This window comes from Drosophila bipectinata, chromosome 3L (genome assembly GCF_030179905.1).
Source record: "Drosophila bipectinata strain 14024-0381.07 chromosome 3L, DbipHiC1v2, whole genome shotgun sequence".
Lineage (NCBI taxonomy): Eukaryota > Metazoa > Arthropoda > Insecta > Diptera > Drosophilidae > Drosophila > Drosophila bipectinata.
The window spans coordinates 6768525-6785156 of NC_091738.1; the positions used below are offsets into that span (position 1 = coordinate 6768525).

The 16632-nt window shown below is 40.7% G+C and overlaps 2 protein-coding genes and 1 non-coding gene across 11 annotated transcripts in view; 1 reads left to right on the forward strand and 2 right to left on the reverse strand.

Moving 5' to 3' along the window:
* Abl (tyrosine-protein kinase Abl) overlaps positions 1–2911 on the reverse strand; it is a 28436-nt gene extending 25525 nt beyond the window's left edge. For all 8 annotated transcript variants that reach the window (XM_017232058.3, XM_017232053.3, XM_017232055.3 and 5 more), the window contains exon 1: positions 1759–2911. In XM_017232058.3, coding sequence (XP_017087547.2) covers positions 1759–2095 — 337 coding nt within the window. In that variant the 5' untranslated portion in view covers positions 2096–2911. The remainder of the gene's footprint in view (positions 1–1758) is intronic.
* Positions 2912–5139: 2228 nt separating this feature from the next.
* On the reverse strand, positions 5140–16306 carry Baldspot (elongation of very long chain fatty acids protein baldspot). 2 transcript variants are annotated; one of them, XM_070279956.1, is made up of 5 exons: positions 16069–16306; positions 13616–13883; positions 7384–7521; positions 7146–7268; positions 5140–7077 (listed from the first exon to the last, which is right to left on the reverse strand). In XM_070279956.1, the coding sequence occupies exons 2-5, from the start codon at positions 13795–13797 to the stop codon at positions 6567–6569; spliced, it is 954 nt and encodes a 317-aa protein (XP_070136057.1). In that variant the 5' UTR covers positions 13798–13883; positions 16069–16306; the 3' UTR covers positions 5140–6566. The 2 variants fall into 2 exon arrangements, with proteins under 2 accessions (XP_070136057.1, XP_017087661.2); XM_017232172.3 differs by lacking the exon at positions 16069–16306 and adding an exon at positions 15723–15927.
* On the forward strand, positions 9431–9648 carry LOC122320969 (U12 minor spliceosomal RNA). Its single transcript, XR_006245913.1, has one exon. It is a non-coding gene; the product is annotated as a U12 minor spliceosomal RNA (small nuclear RNA).
* Positions 16307–16632: the final 326 nt, after the last annotated feature.

A 16632-nucleotide genomic window follows, 5' to 3' on the forward strand; every position in this document is an offset into this window, starting at 1 on the left:
GAGATATTATAATATAGAACCTGTATGGAACCTACTATTATAGAGCTTAGTTATGTGTTCGAAGAGCTATCTGAGAGAAAATATGTATTCTATAGAGTTCGGTTTGGAGTTTGAAAATTATTTTACAGAATCTTTATATAATCATTATTACAAAGAATAGTATATACATACATATATAATATAGAGATTTCTGATGTATTCGGGGTTATTACATCCAAATACACTTTGTAGAACCTTTTCAGAACTCTTAGAAAGAATCTTTATAAAGCCTCTAAACAATAATTATTATAAAGCTTAGGGTTCAGTTCCAATCCTATTTACCAGAAAATCCCTTTCGTAGCAATTTTTTTAAGCCTTAATAATAAAATATATTATAAGAAACCCTTACATACAAATCATTATAAAGCTTAGTGTAGTATCCAATATTTTTTTACCAAAAAACTCCATTTAGTAGCACTTTTTTCAGAACTCCTTAAGAGAAATCCTTATATCGAACCCTTATAGAAAAATTCCTATAAAGCTTAGAGATGTGTTCTATTAATTTTTACAAGAAAATCCATTAAGAAAACCCTCTTCTTTTTTCGGAAAAACTATTAAAGCTGACATGGGTTTCCTGCAGCAGCCGGGTCTGAAATCTCAGATCGAACCCAGAATCCCACTCAACGGGAGCTCCTATTGTGGTAGGACATCGACGACAGGGACATAAAAAAGCTATTAGAGATGGGAGATGGGATGGGAGAGAAATTAGTCAAGGGGACGTAACGGAAAGAGCGGAGAAAAGGGAAATGTTGCAACTTGAAAAGACAAATAGTCGGAAAGTATTAGAAAGGAGGAAGAGCAAACGAAAGTAGATGGCAAATAAAAATGTGCGTGAGTGCGTAAGGGTGAGGGTGAGCGGGGGATGTCCGAGATGGGGGTGGGTGGCACGTGATGGGGGTGGGTGGCTGCATACAGTAATACCGAGTGTATTTGTTGCTGTTGCTTCTGATTCTGATGCGTGGGCCGTTATTTCAACCACTGTGCGGGCGGGTGGCAGGGACATGGATAAGGGTGCAGGATGTTGGATGAAGTATAGAGGATAAATAATGATGTGGAAGAAAAGTGGCAAGAAGCAGAACCCCAGAAACCGCCCCAGACGGCGACACACAAACAATAGCAACAACATAGAATTTCCATCAAGTCGTTGCATGCTCTACTCGCCTGTCTCTTTCTCGCTGCCGTAAACAAAAAAAGAGAGAAATGCCAACTAGCCGGCAGGCAGGCAGGCAGCAACAATAATAATAACAATAATAAGACGACGTGTGGGACGCCTTCTACAACAATAATTCCCAATATAAACGGAATCGGAAGCAATGGGAAGAAGAAATTGGCTCAATTGGAAAGCACCATGAAGAGAGGGAGAGAGTGAGTGAGTGAGAGTAAGAGCGAGGGAAGAGTAGAGTAAGAGTGTGGGAGGGAGATAATAAGAATGCAGTTTTATGTACAATATGAGGATTTAATTTTTTTATTACATTTTAAATAAGAAAATTAATAAAAATTAGTTTTTTTTTTTTTAGTTGACCTTGGCTTCCTTGCTGACCTCGCACTTTTATGATGAAATTTACACTCGAATGGGATGCTGATGCTGCATGCACTTTCATGTTAGCAGGTGCTTAGGTGAGTGATTGGGGGGGTGCATGCCCCCACCCCGCCGCAGTCCCCTCCCCCCCTATAGTCTATACAATTTCATGCAGATGGTGAAGCTTCCTGCCAACTTACCGTTGTGCTCGGTGAAGATGTTGAGTCCCACGGACGGATTACATCTCGAGGAGTCCTTGTGGTTGCCACCGCCGCTACGCTGGGACAGGCCACTGGGTGTACCGGCCCCACTGCTAACGCCGGAGGACGAGGACTTGATGCGGGAGCCGCGCAATGTGGATCCACCGCCCAGGGGGGCGTTACTGGAGCTGCCGGAGCTGATGCAGTGCGGCGAATGGGAGGCCACTGGGCTGCTGCTCGACGAGAGGCCGATACAGCTGACGGGGGCACCGCTGCCGCCACCGCCACCGCCGCCGCCGGAGTGCGAGCCCCGCTCCTTGCCCTGCTGAGCACCCATATCTAGTGGGCGGTCGGGTGGTTTTTACCGTTGCTATCGCTCGTGCGCAGCAACAACAACTTGTACACTTTTCTCTCTCGCGCTTCCTGCTTCCTTCTCCCTCCTGGCTTATGGCCTCTGCAATTACTAGTACTAGGCACTAGTAGTACTCCTTAAACTTTTATATATTTTTTTTTTTCTCTTCGGCTGGCACTTGCAATCAATTATTTGCCTTTGCTTTAACTTATTTCATTACGTTTTGTTTCACACAGACTTTGCACACACACGCACACATTTTCTTTTGCTCTCTTTCTGCGCGTTTTGGAGTAGACAAAAAGAGATTGGAAATTGGAGATTGGAGACACCACACCACACACACGCAGAAAAGGAAGTTTTGCAAATTTTTGCTGCTGCTGCTGCTGCTCGTCGATTGCTGTTGATTTTCAGGTGGAATTGCGAATTTGCAGCATCTTGCGGGCAAGCTTTTTATTTATTTTTTTTTGTCGCCACCAACGGACGGGGGAGGCTGCGTGTTCGCGGGGGGGAGGCCAGCGGGCCAGTGGGTGCGGGGGGCCACAAACACGCCCTGAAAATGCACTTTGTCTCGACTGGCTCCTTGGACTCTCGACTTGCGACACTATGGCTGCTCCGAATCGGCCTCAACTCTTGTCACGTCTTAATCGGTTCGGTCCGCAGACGGATCAGGCTAACATATTCCGGATATCCACTGCCTGTGCGCTGCTCTATCTAGATCTCTGCATTTTATCCATTTGCACACACACGCACGACGATCCGCGACGTTGTACCTTTGGATTTGATTAGTGTAACCAAACTGTTGGCCTCAGAGAATCCCCCACATTAACAGTGGGGTTTAAGTCGCTGGTCTCTCTGGAAGAACTAGTTCTTTGGAACAATTATTCGGTTCCCAACCGGTTTATGCTTAACCAACCTTTTCGCATGGAAATCTGAAGTTTAAACATTTGTTTTTATCGTTTAACACTAGATTTTTAAAATGCACACTCCTTTTAATTTAAAATATATACAAAAATAAGGGCGAGGGCGACGGCGCTGCAAGGTGGTTCAATCTCTTCCGGTTTGAAGAGTGCAACTGTGGTATCGATGAATATCGATAACGCGGGCTATTCAAAATTTAAGCTTAAAATAAAAATCTTCTTTGTACACGAAAAATCTTCAGAACTTGACAATCGGATGAGAATTGGAGAAGATATAGCCATCACAGTGGTCCCTATAGTGGAAAACTCCATTTTCAAGGGATCCCATCACAAAAAATGGACAAAAAATCTAAAAAATATTTTGTCTCAAAATTTTGATATAGAATGATAGCGAATCGATTTAGAAATCGTTAGAGGTACTCCGCTTGAGAATTGGATGAGAATTGGGGAAGATATAGCCATCACAGTGGACCCTATAGGGGAAAACCCCATTTTCAAGGGATCCCATCAGGAAAAATGGCCAAAAAATCTAAAAAATATTTTGTCTCAGGATTTTGATGCAGAATGATGGCGAATCGATCTAGAAATCGTTTAAGGTACTCCGCTTGAGAATCGGATAAGAATTGGAGAAGATATAGCCATCACAGTGGTCCCTATAGGGGAAAACCCCATTTTCAAGGGGTCCCATCAGGAAAAATGGACAAAAAATCTAAAAAATATTTTGTCTCAGGATTTTGATGTAGAACGATGGCGAATCGATCTAGAAATCGTTTAAGGTACTCCGCTTGAGAATCGGATAAGAATTGGGGAAGATATAGCCATCACAGTGGACCCTATAGGGGAAAACCCAATTTTCGAGGGATCCCATCAGGAAAAATGGACAAAAAATCTAAAAAATATTTTGTCTCAGGATTTTGATGCAGAATGGTGGAGAATCGATCTAAAAATCGTTTAAGATACTCCGCTTGAGAATCGGATGAGAATTGGGGAAGGTATAGCCATCACAGTGGACCCTATAGGGGAAAACCGCATTTTCAAGGGATCCCATCAGGAAAAATGGACAAAAAATCTAAAAAATATTTTGTCTCGGGATTTTGATGCAGAATGATGGCAAATCGATCTAGAAATCGTTTAAGGTACTCCGCTTGAGAATCGGATGAGAATTGGGGAAGATATAGCCATCACAGTGGACCCTATAGGGGAGAAGCGCAGTTTCAGGGATCCCATCAGGAAAAATGGACAAAAAATCAAAAAAATATTTTGTCTCAGGATTTTGATGCGGAATGATGGATAATCGATCTAAAAATCGTTTAAGATACTCCGCTTGAGAATCGGATGAGAATTGGGGAAGGTATAGCCATCACAGTGGACCCTATAGGGGAAAACCGCATTTTCAAGGGATCCCATCAGGAAAAATGGACAAAAAATCTAAAAAATATTTTGTCTCGGGATTTTGATGCAGAATGATGGCAAATCGATCTAGAAATCGTTTAAGGTACTCCGCTTGAGAATCGGATGAGAATTGGGGAAGATATAGCCATCACAGTGGACCCTATAGGGGAGAAGCGCAGTTTCAGGGATCCCATCAGGAAAAATGGACAAAAAATCAAAAAAATATTTTGTCTCAGGATTTTGATGCAGAATGATGGATAATCGATGTAGAAATCGTTTAAGGTACTCCGCTTGAGAATCGGATGAGAATTGTGGAAGATATAGCCATCACAGTGGACCCTATAGGGGAAAACCCCATTTTCGAGGGAACCCATCAGGAAAAATTGACAAAAAATCTAAAAAATATTTTGTCTCAGGATTTTGATGCAGAATGGTGGAGAATCGATTCAGAAATCGTTTAAGGTACTCCGCTTGAGAATCGGATGAGAATTGGGGAAGATATAGCCATCACAGTGGACCCTATAGGGGAAAACCCCATTTTCGAGGGAACCCATCAGGAAAAATGGACAAAAAATCTAAAAAGTATTTTGTCTCAGGATTTTAATGCAGAATGATGGCGAATCGATGTAGAAATCGTTTAAGGTACTCCGCTTGAGAATTGGAGAATATATAGCCATGTAGCCCCCATAAATAAAAATAAAAATAAAAACACCAGCTTAATTCTTCCATCCTTTTCCATTTGTTACGTTTTATTTATCCGTTGGTTTTATCATTTTGCATCTTAAGTTTTGTTATGCTTAGTTTTGTTTAGTATGTATACCCGACAAAAATTTCAAATTTGTTCGTTTCAATTTCACTTTCGCTCCCTTCAGAGTAAACTATCCTTCTCTCCATTCACACGATCCTCGTTCAGCTTCATTTTCAGTTAAAGTTTACACTAAAAACTAACTTTTCAAGTAGGACTTTTGCTTTTGTTTTTTAATTTCTTGGTATCGCTATGTTGTTTTTTATGTTTCTTTTCTCTTTTTGCTTAAAAATATAAATATAATTTTTCATTTTCTCTGTTTTTTTCGTTCAAGGACTTTTGTTTTTGTAGAAACTATTTGTTTTATTTTTTTATTCTTCTAAGCAAGTTATTCTTTGAAAATTATACAAAAAAATGCATTCAACACAGGCTAACTAAAATAAATGCCTTCCCTTCGAAAAGAATCGAACCATTTTACTCGAATTGTCATTTTGGAACTACTACGATTCTACCAAAATAATCCAAAAAAGCATTTTCTTCAGAAACTTTTTCAAAAACATTACAATAACAATTTGCGCTCTGGATCTTGGAACAATAGACTAACTTATAGTTTTCTGTTCTTGGTTTTTAATATTTCGTTAATATAGGTTTATAAATATATATATATATATATATGCGTATAGACTTAAGAGTACAAAGTTCTCAGACCCCACACTACTGAAATGTGTTTTTTTTTTGTTTTCATTTTTTCGGAAAAGCCAAGCTTTTGGCATCTAAACTTTTCTGACAATTTTCACTAAATTTTTTCCCACCTGAGAAGGCAAAACTATCTGTCAATTAATTTTCTGCAAATGATATATTACAAAAATATATATATATACGACTTTGGGCTTGACAACAACACAACACGTTCAGAACTGGCATGTGTAGAACTATATGTATATATCCTTGACTCGTCTGGGGTAAAGCAAGCATCCTTTTCCCTTTTTTTTAATATTCTACTTTGGTAGAAATTGTCTACAGATTTTAAATCAATGCCTGAGGTGTGTGAAAGTTTAATGCTATACTCCTAGATTGTTCGACCGATGCTCCGATGAAACCCCATTGCGTACACACATATTCTATATGCTTTTGCTTTCTATTTTTTTTTTATATACACTTTCAAGATATATAAAGTATCGCTTGCATGCCTGTGTCGGTACAACTTTTTTCTTAAATTAAAAATTAAACTGTCTCCCGACAATCCAACCGTGTGTGTGTTGCAGTTACAGTGTGTGTGCCACCCGGGATTAAAATTAAAAAACAACTCGTACACCTCGCTACATAAATAAATGTCCTTAGCCGTTAACAGGGAGAGTGATAGGGAAATGGTAGGTAGGGGATATGGGTAGGTCGGTCTCCTTTACTGCGCCTTGGTCTTGCGCAGATAGGCGGCCTGATCCTCGCCGCCAACCATGAACTTTGAGGTGACATCCCTGTCCTGGGGCGGACTGCTCGACTGCTTGACCGCATTCTGGGCCGCCAGGGAGGCAGCCATGCGCCGGCTCTTGTGACCGCCGGGCGCCAGGTAAGCCTTGTAGAAGAAGCGCGCAAACAGTACAAAGTAGCTGAAGTACATGGCGATCGAGAGGTTGATGTTGCGCTGCGAGATATGGCATGACTGGGTGCCGTGTGTCTTCAGGAATCCGTTGGCCCACACATTGATCGCACAACCGATTATCATCTGCGTCAGCTGCAGTGACGTGATGATCATCGCAATGAACCGGGGCGGATTGAAGCGGGCCGCCTTCAGGGCATAGTAGCTGTACATCACCGAGTGGACGCAGTAGTTCATCACGATGAACCAGCGTGCCGAGCTGGTGTATTCCGTGTAGCTGAACCACGAGTAGATCAGCACGGTGATGTGATGGTACCTAATACGTCAGGTTATACTTTAATTAATAAAACATTTCAAAGCTTGTATACTTGTAGATGTACTCACCAATGCAGGAAGATCAGAGGCTGCTTGCGGAGCACAATGAATATCGTGTCGCCCAGCTCCGGCAGCTTGCTGAGCACAAAGAGCCAGGTCCAGAAGCCGCAAACGCGATCTTGTTCGATGTAGCTGGAGGGGAGATCGGAGATTAATATCGGTCAGTGATCGGAAATCAAGTTTGTCTCAGCCCATCGGTCAGGTTTAGTGACCTTGAGCCGGGTCTGGGTCTGGGGTTAACACCAACCTGGGCACACAAACGGAGTGGAAGAGTCCGTAGTGACGCAGCACGTGCAGCAGCTCCGGGGCAGTACGAGCAGCACCCATGATGCTGAACATGGCCAGCATTGTGTTCCATATGATCAGAGGACCTCGAAGTTGAAATCTGTATTACAAAAAAAAAGATGGAAAGATTTTAATGGAAAAGTACTAAATCTCGGATTCTGCTAGAACTTTCCCATTGACCCCATTGCACTTCCGAGACGTATACATATATATATTCAATAATATAACGTCCGTTGTCACTTCATTTATGCATATTTACCCGCACTAATAGGTGCTAACTAATGCAAACGGTATAAACATTCAACAAAGATCAACAAACTTTAAAAAAAATAAATTTTCCAATTATCTCGACGTCCTAGACGAGCGTGACAGCCAAAGATCAAGTACTGGGTTGGTAGGTGGGCACTATTTATTGTATGCATTTCGAATATTTGTGCGAATATTTTCTGTGTAATGTATAATGGAATGACATCAACCCGCAACAACCCAACTGCCAACTGCAACAAGGTCACCGAAAAGTGCACCAGCCGGCATTAGTGATTTGCTTGATCATCAAAATAATAATGGCCTGATCCCAGAATGCGTCCCAATAGTACAGATAATATGAGTTGTTGTCAGTCAGGCCACTTAAAGTATAGTCTGGGCTCGGGGATTGCAATTTCCACTGATTACAGGGAGAGATGATGATTTGAAGACTGTTTTGTGGAGACCACTCAACCCAGAGACCTGTTTAGCATTTTAATTAGCGATTCTTAAGAATTCTTTTTAGAGATTCCGCCTTCGGGAATCATTCCCAGAGTCTAACCATATCAGCCCTTGAGTTAATTCACAACTAAGAACTGATTCTAAATACTGTTTACTTAATCTGCTATTAGTAATTAAGTTTACGCAATCGATGGGCTGGCAAATCAATCAGCAGACCTTATCAAAGTACCCTCTACATACATATATATACCAGATGGTACGAGGGGATCCGAGGGTTAGTCATAAAAAGTCCCACAACTCACACACACACAGAAACGTAGGCAATTAAACCAAAAAGTATGTGATTTTTGTTATCAACATTTTCCAACTGAATGTCCAACCGAAAAAATTGATTTCTTTAACCTTTCACACCGGCTGGTAATTCAAACAAGTGATGTATCTGCCAAATACTTGAGTCGAAAGTTGAGAGCAAATATGGAAAGTGTTTGTTTTTGTTTTTTTTTCAGCCGGAAAGTGCGTCAGCAGGCTGGTTTATCGATCTATACTGAGTAATATATACCCCCAAAACCGAGTCATAAAGATTGACTTTTATCGGAGACTGGTCTCAGAACCTTAGAACTATAAACCTCAGACCACGTAATAGGCAATTAAGCTGCGTTTCTCAGAGAGAGGTGCAACGGTGGGGCAGGCAGCCAGGCCACCGCTGGAGCGGAAGTGCTCATCTAAGGAATTGAGTTCTACGAGTTCCATGTGTTCTAGTTGGGAATCTTAAAATGTCGCTTATATTAATCACAATTAAGCTCAATGCCAGCAAAATAAGTCCATCAACTAGGATGGGTTTAGGAGGAGATAAGCAAGGAAAGTTATTAAAAAATATTGAATTATAAAGGCTTTTATAAAAGATCTAATCAATGTTTTAGTTTATATTATAAAATAAATACATTTTAATGCATAAACTCTATAGGATTATCTGTTAAAATATATCCTAAAGTTGTGTTTCAAATTTCAAAACAATTGGTTGAGTAGTTTTAGAGTTATGATAAGAACAGACCTTGAAAAAATGATTTTTTTAAAAGATTTTCAAACTAAAACATTAACCCTCAACATTCTTAAGATATTAGGCATTTATTTAAATTTATTGGCTACTATTCCCCCCCTAAAATTACCCAAAACAAGTCCTATTCTTCCCTAAATCAAAAATCTACCCCCTCTCATAAAAGCTTCTCCCCCATGGCGCACCAAAAATTCGCAACTGGTTCTAGCTGCGCTCTCATGAGCTTCCTGCCACAGACTCTGGCCAACTCGTGCCTCAAACTAATGAGTAAGGAAAACCAATTTTGCCTTGCTAATCGCTTGGTAGTGTTGGCTTCTAGGCAGAGGGATGGCTCTCAACCAGCCATCTCTTGAAGCTACAATTTTTGGAAGGGCACAGGTCGTCCCCCAATCCTGACCGACAGGTGGCGTCCGGCAGAGTGAACCGGCACCTACTTTTGTGTTCGGGGAAACGATGCTGGGTGCCAGTTGTTTGGTTCCTGGGGAGTTTGCGATCTGCCCGATAAGCTAATATATAGCTCCTATATATTATAAGGAGAAAATCACCTAATCACGATGATGAAGCACAATCTTAAGGGAAGCTTGATGATGATGAACTTTCTTTTGCTTTTCACTTTGTGGCAAAAATTGCATAACCCCCAAGAGACAGAGCCAAGAGTCGAGTCATAGAAAGATGGGGAGCTTTAAAACCTGATTTTGCAAAATATGTAAACAAAAGTCGACGACGACGACGACGGGGAGACATGCCATATATACTATACTATATACTATATAAACCCATACATTATGCAAGTCAACAAAAGCTGGAAAAAAAAAAGAAAACAAAGCACTGCAAAAAAAGCAACAATAAAAGTTGGTCAATTGATTATTGACCGTTTGCTTTGAATTTGGCTTAGTTTTCTGGCCCGTTTTAACCTCCGACTAGAGTTCATCCATTAATACATAAGCTTTTCCAATCAAAGACATATACATAATGTATTATGGAAATGTTTTGCAAAAAAAAATTCGCAACATTAAAGCGAAATTGATGCGACAGGGTTTTTTTTAAATTTTTTATTTTGGCTTTCGGTTGCAAAACTCTTTGTAGCTTTCTGGGTTTATGTTGAGCCATAATTAAGGTTTTTTTTTTTTTGCTTTGAATTTATTTTTTTAATTATTATTCATCATTATGCCTTGGCTGTCCAGATTGGATGTCAAAGGCATTGACCAAGTTGGCTTCAAAGGGGGGTTTCTAATTTAAAAAGGTTGTGAAAGGTTTTTGGAGAGGAAAGGTTAAAGGTTTCTTTTTAGAGATTGTTTAAAAAAAAAGGTTACTATTTTTAAGCTTAAGATTAAGCTTTATTAAGAGAGGTACTTCCTTATTTAGTGATATTTTAGTAATTGGATTTAGTTATCATTAAGTTTCTAGACAAAAAATAGAGCTAATAGCTAGTTAGTTCATATTTCTTTAATAATTCCCAAATACCTAAGATCCTTAAGTCTCAACCTTATCAGGATGATATCCCCAATGACTCAGAGATAGCTTCAATTATTTTTCTGTCAAGTATTACCTCTGAATCATGGCTAGAATCACCAACAGGTGGCCGATAAGCTCTCAATACCATACCATACCCAAGAAAGCCAAGAAAACCCGTCAAAACAAGTTATTTTCGAGGGCCAGGTGGAAAGTAAAAGTGGCCTGATACCAAGATGCTGTTGACCATAAAATTTAAAAGAAGAGGAAGTATACCATAGATCTAAAAGGGCCTATATAGAGAGAGAGAGAGAGAGAGCTTTACCAAGATCAAAGGCAGATGGCCATCAAAGAAATGCGGCCTAAAGTGACATACTTTAACAAGATTTGCTTGTCAGCGGCCGCATTTCTTGGCCAACTGTTTGCGTTAACGGTTGCCGTTAATTTCTTGTTAATATATGGACATATATACACACATATAGCCCAAATAAACTTTAGTTTCACTTTCAGAGCAACACCTTTCTTTGCCTCTTTCTTCTCAGTTGGATTTCTATCGCCGTTCGGGGCTAGGTAATTGTTAGCCAAGTTAACTAAATGCTGGCTGGTAATTGCGACAATAATCGCAGGTGCCCCTCACAGGGTGTCGACTTCAATTCGCCTGTCATTGCGGCAATTATTATTTAATTCGCCAATTTTTATATAATTGTGCAGTTGCATAATTTCCGCATTTGAACAGAAAAACAAAGCAAACTTCTATGTATTTTGGAGCAGTGTATTACCGCCCTCTAAGGTAGCGTGTTGGGGAAACATTAAAGGACACTTTCCATGGGTCTTTGGTGTCTCTGAACTCCAATGTCCTCGTCACACTTGGAGTTCAGAGACGCCAGGAAGAACCTACTGCCTAGGCAACTAGGCAACTGAATGATTTAATCAATCAAAATTAAATAAAATATACAAACTTCAGTGTAAGCGGTAAGCTCCGGTGCCCCCACACTATTTTCTCACCCACCTGACAGCCATATAAGGCTGCCACACGCAAAGCCCAAAAGAAACACTGGCTTACAGGTAGTTGGTTTTCCAGTTTTTCCAAATCTGTAGTTACAGAACCAGAAGAGACCTTAAAGCCCAGCCAGTCTTCCAACCAGTCTTTCTTTAAAATATTTAAGAATTTCTGGAAAACCCTTCTACTGCCGCCACTGGGTAGTTCTTCAAAAAGGGGACTCTGGATAAGTGAATGTCCTGCCATCGTCCTTCATGGCAACTCCAGTGGGTGGTTTTTTTTGTTCAGTCCCGACACACCCACTTCTTGCATGCCACTTCATATGCCCCCCCAAACTGAACTTTGCTCCAAACATGTAAAAAATAAAAAAAACAACGAGTACATGGCGTGTACTACCTATAAACCTAATCAGTTTAATGACTTTAATGGCTCACTGTCCGAAACGAGTGAAAAGCAGAGAAAAACTAACTACATATTAGAGGAAAACCACCGACGAGGTGGAGAATGCATTGGACGATGGACTCTCTCTAAAAATATTTAAATAAAAGCATACACTCGCGGTCATAATAGTGGTGAATCATAACCAAGTGATATCATAACCAATTACCCCGAAAACCCAGAACGAGAGTAATGAACAGCTCGGAGCTTATGCCATGTGGGTTGGTTTTGGGATACCAGTGGGATAGTGGGGAGTGTATGGCGTGTTCGAGGGGGCTTTTGGAAAGAGTGTGTGCTGATGATAAGACCAGAACCAGACCAGAAATATTTCCAATGGAAAAGCAAGGTAGTGACAATGCCAAAGGCCTGATAACAAAACCAGCCGGCTTCGCTACCTTATACATTGTATATATATATATATATATATATATATATAGGAGTATTCATGTCTATATAGACAAAAACAGAATCTGTTTAAGGCAAACACGTGGTTCTACTGTAATTGTTTTTAAGTCTTAAAGTTAGCCCTTAAGTCTAGACCCTAGACCCTAGGGTAAGGCCCTTAATTCACACCTCTCTGTACCAAGTCCACTTGTATGTACAACCATGTGGGACAATATTGGAAAAGTAGCAACACCTCTGACCACTAAAGTCTTAACCAACCGGCAGATCTCTATTGGCCAAGCCCCTATTATAATTCCCAGAAGCGTGGGACAAGTGTGGGTAGGGTTTCGCTTCTCCAATAATTATATAAGCATATATTTTTTCCAAAAGCTAGTGAAGTTAGTCAAGCTTAAATAGGTATCTTTTTAGGAATATTCTCCGTCTGATAATAAATCAGAAAAAAGACTGGATCATGGCCCCATAAATGGCATGTCACGAGGCCTGAAACTTATTTTTTGGCCACAAAACCCGATGACGACAATTAGAAACAGGAGGGAGGAGGGGGTAGCCCCCAAAGCGAGACAATTGTCGGCACGAAATGGCAATTGAAGACTAGGTAACAGGTAGTAGTAGTCCGAGACATGGTAGTTGTTATGGAAAATGGCCAAAAAATTACACAAAATCGTAGAACTTAAAGCCAATATTTGTTTTTCAAGTGTGGGTGGATGGGTGGTTGTGCTGCGTGTGGAGGAAAATGCACATTTTAATGCAATTATTGTGTAATTGAGACTGCAGGAATGAAATCTATCCACCTCCACCCACCCACACCTAATGATCGATTGATTAGCTATAATTTCATATAATTATAGTTGGTGGAAACCGGAACAGCTGTCGTGGAAATAACATCATAGACTTTCTCGAGAACAAATGCCAGGGTTTCCAAGGAAACATACACAGCCAGAACTGGCCAAAGTCTATGAGGGCGTGGGTTAAGATTGGTGGGCGTAATTAACAATCACAACAGCCACTCCTCCCTCTCCAGTCCCAATCTCAAGGTTGGGCCCCAGGGGAAATTACCTATACCTATATATATATTATAAGAATTTTTTAGCTGATTTTGCAAAAAAGCCAGTCAAGTTATAATGAAAACACATGTCTCACCTCGGCCGATTTTGCATAAAGTGCTGACCCCCGAATATGACCAGCATGTAGATGCCGCAGTAGTAGAACACCCATGTCCAGTTCTCCAGCATCCATTTGCGTGTCCGCTGGTGGATGAAGTCGTTCTCGAAGTCAAAGATGTACGAGTAGTTGGGGGTCACGCTGATGTCCATGTTGATCATTGTGCTGGTCTGGCTGGGCTGGACTGGTAGGCTGGTGGGTTGGATGGGTCTGTATGGTGGCTAAGTTGCAGGGTTTATATGTCCAGCTATGGGAGGAAAGTAAAGGGGTTTATATTGCAGGTTATTAAAGAGGAACTTTTCATTAAAATTATATTTTAAACTTGGCAGGAATTAATGTATTTTAAGCTTAATTATTAGAGTTTATCAATAAGAGTATCACTTTTTAGAGCAGTTTTAATTAAAATTTAATATTTTCCTTATTAATTCCAATATTTTTCATAATTTTCAATCCAAACAAGGCCATTTCAAGGTCCTTCTACTCTATAATTCTCACAAATGACAGCCATGTCCATACTTTTAGTTCCAATCCTTACACTTACAGTATCCTATATCTTATATATACCAATATATATAATATAACTTCAAATAACCATATAATATATACTTTTAAGTCATTATTTTTTTTTAAAACTCAATTATTTAACATTCTGGGGACTTCCATTACTGCCAATATCTGGAATCTCTGCCTCACGTAACGAAGATATTCAAAGTTGAATTCACAATAGTTCCGCCCGCGCGCCACTCCCCCACATCTCTCTTTCCAACACACACACACACACACGTACACACACCCGTCATATTAAAGCGCACCGTGTGTCGCATAAATTTCTCGGCTCGCCGCTGCGACCTTCCTTTCCCCTTCATCCCGCATCCCGTCCCAACACCCCCACCGCACTCCAGCCCGCTTTCTTCTCGCCTTGGCCCCATAAAGCCCCTCCATTGATTTTGCGAAAATAACCCACTAGCTGGTCCATGAGAGCGTCCTTCCGCCCCACTACTCCCCCTCCTCATCTCATCCACCCACTATCACTCTCTCTCTCTTGCTCTCTTCAAGCTCGAGATTCATGAATGGCGCACGCTTTGTGGTCATCTTCCGCTTTTCTTCCACGCTTTTCACACCTCGTGCCCAAGCATAGATACACAAACTAGGCTGGAGAAGGGGACGCGGTGACGGTGGGCTGCTGTAACTGTAACTAGGGTGTTTTTTTTTTGTTGTGTGTTGCTTGGGAGATTTTATGGGGCGGGAAAGGCGGCACAATAGCGAGAGAGAGAGAGAGAGCGCGCCATTCTGGCGGCCATGCCTGGTCAATTGCTCAGTCGGCCAATCTCTCAGTTTGTCAAGTCTCGTGCGAACAGAACTCGGAAGGAATGCATGCATAAGCAAGCAGAAAGACAGCAATAGAAGAAATAGAAAAAAAACCGCAAATATACAAAACAGAAATACAAATGAGGCGCCTGCCGGTGGGAGGGAAATTATTTGAATGCCTAATTGCATGCCAGACACGCGACAGTTGCCTACGCATTCACACTCCAACACTCTTACACTCTTTTACTCGCTCACAGGTGATTTCGTTTTTGGTTAAGCTTGGCTTTAAAAGCTTTTTTTTGGTTGGTTTTTTATTTTTTCTCTCTCTTTAGGTCGGCAACATATCCGGTTTTTTTTTTTGCAGCGCTTTCAAAAATTTCACTAGAAATTTTTTTCGTGTTTCCAAAACATCACACCATAATTCTCTTCTCTCTCGCTACTCGCCCTCCCCCCCACCACCTAGCCCGTCTTATATTATGCTCTCGCGAAAAAAACACGCGTTTCGCTTTAACTTTTTCCTACTTATATATGATTTGCTCCTGAACTTGCCATGGAGCACAGCACGATGTAATCGATAAAGTAAAGAAACTGTGAAATGTTTTTGGGATAAAAATACACGTTAAATCATCCAAGCCTGGCCAAAGAGCCGCCCTCTCTCACAGCATCGGCGAAGAGAGTACGATAGCAACCACCACGACACGGAAAACACGACGGAATCACTCACTAATTTGCACGGAAACAGAAAAACAGAAAATGCGGCAAATGGCTTTATATTTACTTTTGTTGCGCCTCCTCTGGCAAATCGCTGGCCAAACTACTATTGGGCGTTCAACGCACGCGTTACACGTTTTGTTTAATAACACTTTTACCCAGCAGCGATTTCCTCGATTATGCCGGCGCAAAGCGGATCTGCGGTCTGCTCGCTTCGACGGTTTTTTTTTGACTTGGGGACGGAGGGTTTTTAAAAAACCAACTTTCGAGACCCCCCATTCGGTGTGACCAGACCTCCCTAAGCAGTTCGCTGATAAGAGCATTATCTTACGATAGTTTCTAGGGATGGCGAAATTTCTTCTCCGCTCTAATTAAATTTTAAATTTAATTAAACTTGAATTTCTATTACTTACTAATTAAGTTTTCTATTCTGTCCATATAAATAAATTAAGATCTCATAAACAAAACTAAGAATTTTACCACAAACGAAAAAAAAATACTGAAATATAACGATGTGGTGCCTCCAAAATGGGGATGTGGGTTTCTTTTAAAAAATAAGCCAGGACTTGATGTTTGATCGTAATTATCTGTTAAAATGGGTCTACGATATATAAATTGATTTTGAAATTTTGGAAACTCTTGAATTTTGGAATGTTTTTGTAAAATTTCTATGTGAAGTAAAAATCGTCACAAGCTGTGGGTTGAGTCTTTGCTTTAGGAAATAAATATCTAAGACCACAACCCAATCGTTATATTTTATATAACGATATATATAGCCATCAGTGGGGACCCTATAGGGGAAAACCACATTTTCAAGGGATCCCATCAGGGAAAATGGAAAAAGAATCTAAAAAATATTTTGTCTCAGGATTTTGATGCAGAATAATGGCAAATTGATCTAGAAATCGTTTAAGGTACTCCGCTTGAGAATCGGATGAGAATTGGAGAAGATATAGCCATCGCAGTGGACCCTATAG

Bases quoted from the DNA above. Each gene is read 5' to 3' on its own strand.
- Baldspot (XM_070279956.1), bottom strand. From the start codon at position 13,797: ATGATCAACATGGACATCAGCGTGACCCCCAACTACTCGTACATCTTT. The intron at 7,522-13,615 runs GTGAGACATGTG...TTTGTAATACAG, and splicing joins TTTATGCAAAATCGGCCGAG to ATTTCAACTTCGAGGTCCTC. The intron at 7,078-7,145 runs GTGAGTACATCT...CTGACGTATTAG, and splicing joins CCTCTGATCTTCCTGCATTG to GTACCATCACATCACCGTGC.